This window comes from Dreissena polymorpha, chromosome 5 (assembly GCF_020536995.1).
Source record: "Dreissena polymorpha isolate Duluth1 chromosome 5, UMN_Dpol_1.0, whole genome shotgun sequence".
Lineage (NCBI taxonomy): Eukaryota > Metazoa > Mollusca > Bivalvia > Myida > Dreissenidae > Dreissena > Dreissena polymorpha.
In genome coordinates, this window is record NC_068359.1 from 35745046 (window position 1) to 35758253 (window position 13208).

The following is a 13208-nucleotide window of genomic DNA, read 5'->3' on the forward strand; positions in this document are numbered from 1 at the left end:
ACAAACGTTTTAACCATTTAGAAGAGACCTACTTTGTGAGTGATACCGGAAAACGTTTAAAGTAATCGTTATATTTTTGGTGACCTGAGTCACTTTCACTTTCACTTTCTCTTTCGCGAGTAAACAGCGATGTAAATAAACTGATTGTTTGTAAACACAATTGACTTGGAGGACACTTTATTTTGGGCTCAAAACAAGTTGTATTGCTCATTTTTTTATTATTATGTCCAATAGCATATATATATTGTTTTTTGATAACCTTTTTAAATAAAATATGAAAAAAATATTTAAAAATCTGTAAATAATTACGTATCTTTTCCTTTATAGAGCCTTTAAAGGCAAAAGTCAAGCCAAACATTAATTATAGTAGTACCATAGTTACAGTCTTTTGTCAAATTATGATGGGACAACAAGAGATAAGCTTTAAAGTGTTTAATATAGAAAAGTTTATTTGCTCTGCCCATAACATAAAGCGCTTGCCAGTTACTGAGTAGTGCATGTTTTCTCTGCATCAGTAATACACATGTCTGTATTCAACACAATCCAAATGAAAATGCATTTAAGGCTTTGCTAACATTTGCTCAAGACTGCCACCTTAAAGGGGCCTTTTCACAGATTTTGGCATTTTTTAACTTATTCATTAAATGCTTTATATCGATAAAATTTATGTAAACATTGGATCGTAAAAGCTCCAGTAATAATTCAAGAATAAAATTAAAAAAAGGAAAAGAACATTGCCCGGACCAGGTTTCGAACCAGTGACCCCTGGAGTCCTGCCAGAGTCCTGAAGTAAAAACGCTTTATCCTACTGAGCTATTCCGCCGTGTATACTTACTGAATGTATTTTATACCTTATATAAGCAATCTTCGTAGTTTCACAAAATTTAACGACAAAAACAGAACTCTCCAAATTATTCAATCGTTTCGCGTTGCAACGCTTTATAATTTTTAGGTTTTAAAATCGTCAAAAGATGCATATAATGGCTATATTAGACCATGGTAAATGTTCAGTATTACTGTTTCCTCACAAATATCATAACTAAAACGAAAATTTGCGAATCTGAAACAACTTTTTTCAATTTTGTCAATTTACCAAAGCGTGAAAAGATCCCTTTAATCCAAACTCTCTCTTCTACTAGTAGCAACCAACCAGTTAATTGTAGCAACCCCCCACCCCACGTGGACACAGATCAATGTTCGAACTAAAGCTGATATTTTCTGTCCTGTCATAATTGGATTTCAGGCTACTATTTCTGAACTGAAGTTATGGGTTTGCAGTGTGATACCAAACAAGAAATATCTTTAAAAAAGATATACGGCGTAAATAGTTTAATGAATGAGATCAAGGATAGCGAATGTCTTTTTCTGTGCAGTTCTTAGCTGCATCACACGCAGTACGGGATGTTACGGGGAGTTTTCGCGGCTTATTTTACATTATAACATATTGCTGGTCATAAACCTATAGATACAAAACAAACTAGAAATGGCGCGGCAGAGGCCAACGCGTATCCCCACGCCGAATGTTTGACCTAGGTGTGCCCCAGGGTTGGTAATGGGGCCATGCATAGCTGAGATTGACCGTATTGTCATAAGAGAAGTTCATCATCAATTAGAAGTGAATTGGTGTAGAAATGAAGAAGTTATAGTAAAAGGCAATTTTGGGTGGGTGTGACATATGTGGGCAGGGCGCCCCAGGGTTGGTAATTGTGCCATGCATAGTTGAGATTGACCGTATTGTCATAAGAGAAGTTCAGTATCAATTTGAAGTGAATCGGTGTAGAAATGAAGAAATTATAGTAAAAGGCAATTTTGGGCGGGTGTGGTCTATGTGGGCGGGCCCCAGGGTTGGTAATGGGGCCATGCATAGTTGAGATTGACCGTATTGTCATAAGAGAGGTTCAGTATCAATTTGAAGTGAATCGGTCTAGAAATGAAGAAATTATAGTAAAAGGCAATTTTGGGTGGGTGTGGTCTATGTGGGCGGGGCGCCCCAGGGTTGGCAATGGGGCCATGCATAGTTGAGATTGACTGTATTGTCATAAGAGAAGTTCAATATCAATTTGAAGTGAATCGGTGTAGAAATGAAGAAATTATAGTAAAGGCAATTTTGGGTGGGTGTGGTCTATGTGGGCGGGGCCCCAGGGTTGGTTATGGGGCCATGCATAGTTGAGATTGACCCTAATGTCATAAGAGAAGTTCAGTATCAATTTGAAGTGAATCCGTGTAGAAATGAAAAAATTATAGTAAATGGAATTTTTTGGTGGGTGTGGCCTATGTGGGCGGGCGCCCCAGGGTTGGGATTGGGGCCATGCATAGTTGAGATTGACCCTAATGTCATAACAAAAGTTCAGTATCAATTTGAAGTGAATCCGTGTAGAAATGAAAAAATTATAGTAAATGGAAATATTTGGTGGGTGTGGCCTATGTGGGCGGGGCGCCCCAGGGTTGGGAATGGGGCCATGCATGGTTGAGATTGACCGTATTGTCATAAGAGAGGTCCAGCATCAATTTGAAGTGAATCGGTGTAGAAATAAAGAAGTAAATGTAAAGTAACCTAAAAAAATGAGTGATAATTTCTGACGCGGCCCCACCCCAACCGCTATAACTTTTGACCCAGGGGTCAGATCAAAATTCCAAATAGTGCAGGGTCGCACATATGCTCATAGCTACCATGTGTGTAAGTTTCAAGGTTCTAGTGCTTTTAGTGTAGGAGGAGATAGTGGCCAGGACGGACGGACAGACAGACGGACGGACGGACGGACGGCGGAGATAACCACAATATCCCCACCTTTTTTTCAAAAAGCGTGGGGATAAAAACCACAAGAAGAATGGAAGTGAAATTTAAACATATGAGTCAACCGGCCACACAAGAAGTATCCGTATTTATAGGCGCGTTCTTCGAACAAACCTGTTTTAGTGGTTTGTCGGGCATTGCTATTTGATTCGATTATAAACAGTATCAATTATCATCGTGCTAATGCTTAAAGTGATATTATGGGCATTTTGCACTGTTGAATTGAGCTGAAAAGAATTAACAGGTCAAAATAGTTAGTTAAAATGTGGTTACTGATTAATTATCTGCAACTCACCTTGCTACCAGTTGTTTATAAAAATATATTTTATATTCGATATACTTACGTGACCCACCCAGTCCTGTAAGCTGAAATGATCCGTAAAACAATTTCGTGTCTTTGTGTCGTATGACGTATCTGCACTAAAACTAAATGTAGGTTCAACTCGTAAACGCATGATCAGTTGTCAAACGAAAGTACGGTTGATATTCAAATGCATTTTTTTTCCCTTTCTGGTATATTGTTTTAGTATGATGATGCTGCATTAATTAATATAAGTGTATATGAAGTAGAAACATCAAAAATAATCAACGGTTGCGATAGACACCTATAAACTGTTACATGCTCATAATATCACTTTAGTACATTAGGCAATATGGACAAATAATTATTGTTAAATTTATCAACAATAATATTTATCATTGTATGATTGAAAACACATTAAGAATCTATTATTTACATACCATAATTATATTGCTGAATATCTTCATTTAACATATTTCTGGTCTAAAGAAAATTCCAGGTCACCTAGTTCACGGATAGCGTCTTTATTATATAACGATTATTTTACTGGCCGCCAACTCCGGTGATGACCTGTATATAAACTCTGAACTCGCGGGTTGAAATGCAATGCTTTAAAGTGAGGCCTCGCTTCCATTGCTCTTTATACTTTTACATGTTAACATGTTGACAGGAATAAGGAAGTAAGAACTAAATATGAGAACATAGCCTTTTAAGTATAAACGCTCTTGCGCTGGTAATACTCTGAAAATAAAAGGTGTACGCACAAACTGTATTGATGTCGAGAATTGAGTGTAAAACTGTTCTATCTATTAAGCCTTTTCATTCGAGATAAAATTGTTTCATACAGTAAAACAGTGTTACAAAGACGCGGATATGTTTCCAATGTTCTGGTGGTATACTCAAATCAGCCAATGGAATAAATGAAGTGTATTCATTCGTACCTAGCCGCGGGAAATTTTATTGGAATTTTATTGGACACTTACAAAGGTCAGGCTAAGGTGAAAAGCTGGCTTATGCAGCTTACGCCGAAAAAATATACAGGCAGCTCTTTCATTGCAACTTCCCTGACAATAACAATTTCTTGTACTGTAAACTGATTCACTTGCAAGAAACTCTGGGGAAAATAATTCAGTAGAAATTATATAACAAACCCAACATGATGTGAACAAGACACATTATGTAGATACATATTCTCAATAATAAGCACCTCTAAACAAAACACATTTAATAGAAATTATTGATTTCCCTTCTAAAATAAACCAGATATTTCCAGAATATGTCTGGCATTCACTTGTTATTGTTTTTTGGGAATTGATATTACGATACAATCATTTTGTCCAAGAAAACACAGCAATTCAATTATCAATCACTTCATATGTTTGTAATGCCTTTCACTATTTCCCCTAGGAATCGATCCATTTCTTAGGAACTATTTTCAGGACAGACACAAAGAAAACATTTTCTATTGTTTCGATTCATCATTACAATAAGCTGTGACTGGTAATGGCTAATTGTTCATGTCTAGGAAAACCTTTCGCTAAATTCCCTTATTTTGACATAAGGTCATTTACTAAATGACTGGTTATACCAAAAGGCAGCCCTCCGCTTCTTAACAAAAGTGCTACCTACAGACCCATGGCTTGTGACAAAGGCAGTAATTACCATAACCCTTACATGCATTAATCTCTACTATTACAGGATCAGAGCCAACTCTGGCTATGGCAAACGACTCAGGCTATGGCAAAGATTCTGGTCCCAAGGTAGGTGATTATGGAAATGAATAATAACAGATGAATGAGCGGCAAGATATTTTAGCATCGAAAAGTGACTTAAGGCCTAAATAGGGAGACATCAAATGTGAGAGTAGATCAACAGCATTTTATCGTAGGAATTCATTGCCATGTTCCAACAAGAGATGTGTTCATCAGAAACACAATGCCCCCTACTGTGACGCTTTGATTTATTAAAAAAAAAATTATCATTTGGCAGGTACAGATAATTTTTACAAGGGAAGTAAACAAATTTAAAGGGATATAAAAAATATAACTAACCTTGTAAAAATGATCTGTACCTGCCAAATGATAAATATAAATTATCTCCTTTTAAAACTTGTTACTTCCCTTGGATTTGTTTGTTTTTTACTTTTGACCTTGAAGGATGACCTTGACCTTTCACCACTCAAAATGTGCAGCTCCATGAGATACACATGCATGCCAAATATCAAGTTGCTATCTCCAATATTGCAAAAATTACGGTCAATGTTAAAGATTAGAGGACTGACAGACGGACAGACAGTTCATATGCTATATGCCACCCTACCGGGGACATAACAACATTATACTTGTGAAAATGACAGCCACCAGAATATCGACCATTTGTACATATCTGATAAAGTTCACAATATGCTTAGAAACCATGAAGGCACGTTTATCTCGTAGTATACATATTGTATACAAGTTAGTTCTTGAGTCTGAATTCTCGAGAGAATAGCAAGATATTTTCTTGGCAAATCTGACGCAGATCACTTTATATGAATAATTCTACTGAATAACCTGCTGCAACCAAAACAAGTTCGAAATTTGAAACCTTTTGAGAAAACACTGGCGAATAAATGACTTGGCAATTGGGCAAGTAGATAGTTGCAAATGACAAGGAGAATACAAATCTTGCCCAGTGGCACATAAATTGTTGTTATAAGGAAAATCAATATACTTAGATGTCTACAATGTGCAAATCATTTCCCATGATTAATTTGTTCACATGATTTGCCTGGGGCTGACTTAAGCTAATCACAGTTTTCCATAATTTCAATATTCTAGGATCCTTTTTCATCTAGAAAACAAAGTTCATGCGAAGATTTTGAACAACAAAACATTGATGTACTTTTCATACAAATGTGAATCTAGAATAATGATTTTTTAACATATTCTGTTATTTGAATACAACAGAGTATTTACCAAATGGGTCGTGCTCTGTGAAAAGGGGGTTTAAAGCATGTGTGTAAAGTGTCGTCCCAGATTAGAAAGGGCAGTCCCCAGCACAAGCTAATCAGGGACAACACTTTCCATTTTATTGGTATTTTTCTGTTAAAAGAAGCATTTTCTTAGCGAAAGTTTAGACAAAAAGTGTTGCCACTGATAAGCAAGTGTAAACTGCAAAGGCTATTCCAGGACGACACTTTGGGCACATGCGTTAAACCAGGGATCATATTTTTTTTGGTTTTGTCGGTCCTAGACTGATTGGGGTCATGAAAGACCGATTGAAAATCCCAAACAGTCGGTTCTATTCTGTTTGCTAAAATTCGCATCATGTATCAATTACACAGTGAACATGCTAACACCCCCTCTTTACATTCTTATCTCGATTCTCTGCAGTCTCTAATTCGGTCAGGACCAGTTTATTGCATGTCAGCCGACTAGTATGACCCCAAGCAGCGAAGATTCGCGCGGTTGTGTATTAGTCATGCGTGAATAACCCGTGTCAATATCAATCGATAATTTCAATGGCTTATACCTAGCACACTAATTAATCGGTCCGTAATTACTCGTCCACGATAAAATCGTTGACAGTTACTTCGGAGATGAAAATCTTGATGTAATCCTCGTGGAAATTGTGCATTTCATGCATGACACAGTTAACTTTGATATAAACAGAGAAGAAAATCGGATATTCTGCAATAATTGTGGGCGGACCTTATACAAAAGCACACACTGTAACTAAACAAAACATGCCGATACAGTTTCCATCAGCGTAATAATCCGGCAATAAAGGAATGAAAGCCGCGGATCTGATCGACAGAACAGCCGAAAGTTATTTTATGGGCGGAACTTCACACAAGTACACAAGAAAAATAATATACATTGTATAAAGCTTTAGTAAAAATCGTGTTAGAATCGATATAATTCGTGTACTTTATTGTTTGTTGTTGAATAACCACGACCGGAAGTTCAGATGCGTGGTATCAAATCACACAGATTAATAATATTGACAACGATGAAAAAAAGTCAGATAAAACAGCACACGAAACACGGAGCGTATATTGACTCATCTAGAGTCCATGCACGAAACAACAATGAAATAGCAAATGATAAAACCAATTGAGAAAACTCGTATTTACCGTTTAAGAAATGCCTAAGGGAATTTAACCTGTACTTTTATTATACCACCTTCATGAATGGCAAAATCAATTGTATATATTTTAACGTAATTTGTCATGATTTCGGATATAAATTTTCTGACACATTTTCCCCAGTTAAATCCAGACCGATTGATGTTGCCGGAAAATATGATGTGTTAAACCCTGGTTTCTCCAGAGCCTGGATCAAATAGGTTTCAACACGGCATAATTAGGGGTTCCTGACTACATTCTGGTGACCTACCCTGACGGAGTAAGCCAGGGGCAGGATGACAGCAAGGGGCAGTCCTTCGGGAAAGATTTTTCAAATAGACACTAAGAACTGATCCTTCCTGGAAAACAGACCAGGCAGTATAGCCAAACAATTACTGCTTTCCATGCAATTGAGCTAAAATTAAAAAAGAAAAATCACAATGGAAACTTACCCTGACGGAGTATGCAAGGGACAGGGTGACGGCAAGGGGCAGACCCTCGGGCACAGCCACCACAAGCACGGTGACACCAATGATGAAGTGGTTCACAAAGTAGTTGATGTAGCCCCACTCCCAATGCTTCTTGTCAATGGCAAACCTCGTCACGCAGAACTTGATGATCAGGACCAGCACCGTGAGCACCGCAATACATGTACCTGGAGGCCAGAATCACAGGCTGTCAGCTTACACAGCAGAGAGATGTTTTGAGGCAAGGATAAAATAAGCTCTTATTTGACTTTGAGGTCAACCAATTGTCAAAACTTGACCTGGTGACCTTGTTTTTTTTCGACACATGACTAAGGCCTTGGTATTTTAAAAAATAACATCATGGCCAAGTTTCATCAAGATCCAGTCGAAAATTAAATATTGACAAGGTATAACTAAGATTTAATCAGGTGACCTTGTTTTTTGCTACATGTGGCCCATGTGAATTTGGCTTTGATATTGTAAACAATAACATTCAGACAAGTTTCAAAGAGATTGAGTCACAAATATGGCTTCTAGTGAGATTAAATGGTTTGTCTAAAAATTTGACCCAATTACCTGGTTTTGGGATGCACAAGACCCAAAATAAAAAATCAGCTACGAAACCTTCATTTGGGAACTTGTAGGTCCCATTTGGGAAAAATATATACCTTTTTCCAGTGGGAATGGGGCCGAATACCAGACCTGATTTTAAATGAAGAAAAAAACACTGTACCCCCGTATCCGATCTGGATGGCCAGCTTGGTGAGCTTGGACTGCAGGACGGACTTCTCCTTGAGTCTGCTCGCTGTCGGTGCCGCCTTCTCCTCCTCATCCGGGGTCTTCTGACCCGCGGGCATTGTGTCCACGGGCCCTTCCTCAGGGATGTTGTTGCTCAGCTTGTGAGCGCCTGCCGCATTACCGTGGTGACTGTTGCCCCTCTCCTCCATGTTGATCGCCTCCGAGTCTAGAGGGGGCAGAAAAGGAGAGGAGGCATGGGTCGCGTTTTCATGTGATGTAGAAAAAGGGCGCACAATTAAGGATTAACGTTTTGAAAAAACAATATCTTTATCAATTCTTAATGTAAGTCTTAGTAAATGGAACAACACAGAAAACCCTAAGTTCTAAATTGTGCCAATTTTAATAATGTTCTCACTGATAAACATTAAGTTGTGAAAAATGTGGGTTTTTTTACCTAGCTCTATGACAAGGAGATTTAATGCATGTGCATAGTGTCGTCTCAGATAAGCCTGTGCAGTTTGCACAAGTGAATATGGGACAACACTTAACGCTCATGCATATTACCCCTTTTCTCAGAGAGCAAGTCATATATATAGGATCTGGCACGAGATGTCATATCATACCAAATTTTATTAAAGGAGTTCAGGAATTTTGTAAGCAAGCAAGCCTTTGGCGAGCTTACTAACAAATTTCCTGGACGAGTTTAATAAAATATGGTATTATATGACGAGTGTCAGATCTTTTTTATAACATGCTTTTAAATGAGCAATTTAAATAAATATTTACGCAAACATAATGATGAAATCCAATTGTTGTTTACATTTCGTTACGTCATTTGACGTTGCAATGTCATTTCAGCAAAATAACAAAATGCGATTGGTTAATCGAATGAAAATAAGCCAATGAAAACGCTTAAAAAGTATATTACACATGTTTAAGATAAAAGTATTCATAATGGTTATATTACATGAGAAACGGGGTATGGCATGTGACAATTTTTTTTAACTAGACCAATTCTAAATATAATTCTTAACAAAATTGAACAATACAAAACTATGGATTTTAAAATGTCCCAATTTTAATAATGTTCTTACTAATTAAAATTGTGAAGAATGTTGTGGGTTTTTTTTTCATTATGAATTTTAAGGCTTCAGCATAATTGGTTATGTTTGTTTCACTATTGTTCATTCAATTTGTTTTTTATGATGCGGCAAGCAACATTAATATTTGAAAAAAAAATTCAAATAGGTTTCTATTAGTCTAAAGAATAAGAAAAATGAGTTCACAAATAAAAGGGTTAGAGTGATATGCAGGTAAGCCATTCAAATAAAGCTTCTAACAACTAGATAAGAAATAGCTAAACTGGCAAGAGAAGTTCTTAAGCAAACATAAAACAATTATGGCAGCTTTAATAAAAGCACAATTGAAAGAATTCTTGCATTATTTATTAGACAACAATCAAATTTTATTCGGAAAGGGTCATCTCTGATATGTAAATACAGCTTCAATTACAATGTTTTCTCTCTAGAAAACAATCACTCGGATTTCTATTTGAGGTCCCTGATAAGACATGGAAAAAAAGAAGAAGAAATCGCTTTGATGAAAATTATCATGTTAATATTGCTAAGATAGGCTGGCTGACTTAATTAAAATCAATATATACTGGAAAGATTGGTTCAGTTGTTCATTGTATAAGAGGAATAATTTGCATTGCATGAACAAATGCCCTGCATTTAGGCAAAAGAAGACAAAAATGTAATTAAGAAAATATTCATATTTTCTCTTTTATTATACTCTGGACATTTATCAGATATATCATATAATTATCAGATGTAAACAAATAAATGACAAAATGGTTTATAGAACTGAAAAAATTGTCCACTTAACCCTTTGCATGCTGGGAAATTTGTCGTCTCCTAAAATGCCGTCTGCTGAATTTCTAAAATTAGAATTTACTTCATTTTTTTTCCAAAAAATACTATCAGAATAGCAAACAGTTCGGATCCTGATGAGACACCACGTTCTGTGGCGTCTCATCTGGGTCCAAACTGTTTGCAAAGGCCTTAAAAATTTGGTTCCAGCGATGAAAGGGTTAAACAAGCCAGTAGTGCTTGACAAACCCTGGGTCCTCAAATTGGACATGACCATGATATACTTTGTCATCATAACTGGTACTTTTACAATTATAATATGTATGTTCTATAGATCATGCATATATGTTTTTATGTATATAATTGTAATCATTAAATAATCAAATAAGAAGAATTCACATGTCTTCATTCATGGATAAGCAACACAAATAAGTCAATGTCTGCTAAACTGACACTTGATTTGTATTATTTACCATTTAATTAAGATAGATGTAAATAAACTATTTAAATTAGTAGAAAAAAGGGGAACAAGGTTTCTTCTAAACAACCAATTACCTCAAGAAAGATTTACTGACAGAAAACCCAAAGATACAGGGAATATACCAACCAAACAAATAAAATCATTTTACAAAATGGTATGTGAGAGAATAAAATATATTTTAATTTGGTATTTAGTGTAACACCTTTTAGTCTGGAATGTGGGACCTGGTTGGTCTAAAAGTTCAATTAAGATATAATACAGAATTTAAAGTTGTTCAATATACTATTTTACTTTCGTTGAAATACAATGGCAACAAACACTGAACTTCTTTGTTTAAACATTAAATGGACGTAAAAAAAACAGACACTGCTATTTGTTGTAATCAACATTTCTTATGTTTTAACAAAAAATCTAAGTTTAACAACAATATTTAAGCTTTAAATTGGTTTTCTAAGGATTATGCATAAAGAACAAAATATCAAGCATTATGCCTGCAATTATGATTTTAAACATAAATGGTAACTACTGCGCAGGCATTTCCTAGCGTTTATTTCAGGCCAGTCTTCACATCTTATAATAGCTGCTACAAGGTGCAAAGAAATTCAAAACATAGGTGTTTAAAAGTTAAAGACAAGAAGTGACTAAAGTAATAAATAACACCGGCAAGACCTTTTAACACATAATTTGCAGTGCTGTTATTGGACATGGCAATGTCTCAACATGGTTATGAACCATCAAAAGAAAAATAACTAGTTGCTGAAATATTTTTAAATAACTAAGGCATTTATTTTCCCATAAAATCACAATTGCCAATAACGATTAAGAGTAGAGTGTAATTAGCTTATTATGAGGTGAGATTGTTAAAGTTATATAAGTGTAAAAAGGTCATGCGTTTTTTTTATTAAGAAGACACAACATATATTGGAAAGTGCGGGTGTGAGGTATGGGGTTACAAACATGCAACCTGTATAGAACACATACCAACTCGGCCCTCGCTTAGCACTGATAAAAAAGAACACATGTCAGGATTGTATAGCATAAAACAGTAAATACACAACAAAACAAAGTTAATATTAAACATATTCATGATAATTTCATATGGATTAAACATGCAAGGGTAAATAGTCAACACAACTTTGTATCATCACATGTTCTGAAATAGTGTGATATAGTTTTACATAATTGTCTATATCTAACGAAGCCTGAAATCTTACAATTATTAACCTCTATAAATTGAATAGTTATAATAATATAACTATAAATTAATGATTGTTCAAAACTTTGAAAATGCTCTTATGCCTGACTGGTTTTAACAAAGTTTAAGATTTATTGAAATTGAAATTATAGAAATTTATCATTTTCTCATTATTACAACAAACACAATAATTATGTAATGTCTAACAATCCTGATGATATAAGCTAAAGACAACAGAAGTATATATGTCATATGATTCTAATACATTTACAAACAAGAGGGCCAAAGGCCCTAAGGGCTCATCTGAGACCCATGGAACTTTACTGTTTTGAGCAAGTAGTGTTCACTAGGTTTCACAATTAAACTGCCCCAACACAAGGCAGCCATGTTTAAAAAAAAACAACATTTATTTATAAAACAGTCCAGATATCATTACAAAACATTTTTTTTGAAAAGCAAGTTTGATGATGAGTGGGTACTATTTCTGATTCTCAAGTTTTTAAATAGTTTAAAAAGATCCATATAGAAAAAAACTGCCCCTCCTCGTGGTTGCCATGACTGAAAGCATAATCTGACTCGTTGGAGACATCATTTTGACTTATATTCAAAACAGACTTTCATGAATATTTGGCAAAAAAATGTGGCCTCAATAGTGTTAAAAATCTTTTTCTTCAAATTGACATTTTGACCTGTTTTTGACATATGTGTCAAGGTAACCATCTTGGACAAGACATAATTGGGAAAAATGTTCTGACCAAGTTTGGTAAAGAATTGGCAATAAATGTTGCATCTAGAATGTTAACAAGCTTTTCCTTCAATTTAACCTCATGACCTAGTGTATGACTCCATTTCAGCAGGTTTTAAAATATAATTAGAAATAATGTTCTGTGCAAGTTTCATGATGATTGGACCAAAACTGTGACTTCTATAGCGCTAACAATGTTTCCCAATAACAAACTGTCCGGCCTATTCGGGCCATGTTTTTTAACAGTCCTGAACCATTTTCAGACTCAACCTAGATACCATTAGAACAAATGCTTTCACAAAACTTTTCTTGAAGATTAGACATCTTGAGTGTTAAAAAGCTTTTCTTTGACCTAGTTTTTGACCTAACATGACCCAGTTTAGAACTCGGTCAATATAATAAAATCAATAAAGGTGGCCTCTAAAGTGTTAACAAGGTAAATATCGCTACAGACATTGCAAAAGGCGATCACAAAAAGCTCAACATAAGCAAGTTGGGCTCACGTAAG

The 13208-nt window shown here is 35.5% G+C and overlaps 1 protein-coding gene and 1 long non-coding RNA gene across 11 annotated transcripts in view; one reads left to right on the forward strand and one right to left on the reverse strand.

Moving 5' to 3' along the window:
- Positions 1-13208, forward strand: part of LOC127881714 (uncharacterized) — a 515289-nt gene that overhangs the window by 424503 nt on the left and 77578 nt on the right. The window lies entirely within an intron of this gene.
- The window catches only part of LOC127881608 (plasma membrane calcium-transporting ATPase 2-like), a 178367-nt gene that overhangs the window by 50309 nt on the left and 114850 nt on the right, over positions 1-13208 (reverse strand). For 9 of the 10 annotated variants that reach the window (XM_052429634.1, XM_052429633.1, XM_052429627.1 and 6 more), the window contains 3 exons: positions 11742-11762; positions 8404-8634; positions 7656-7858 (listed from right to left, as the gene is read on the reverse strand). In XM_052429634.1, coding sequence (XP_052285594.1) covers positions 7656-7858; positions 8404-8634; positions 11742-11762 — 455 coding nt within the window. The remainder of the gene's footprint in view (positions 1-7655; positions 7859-8403; positions 8635-11741; positions 11763-13208) is intronic. The other variant, XM_052429630.1, reaches the window with a different exon arrangement.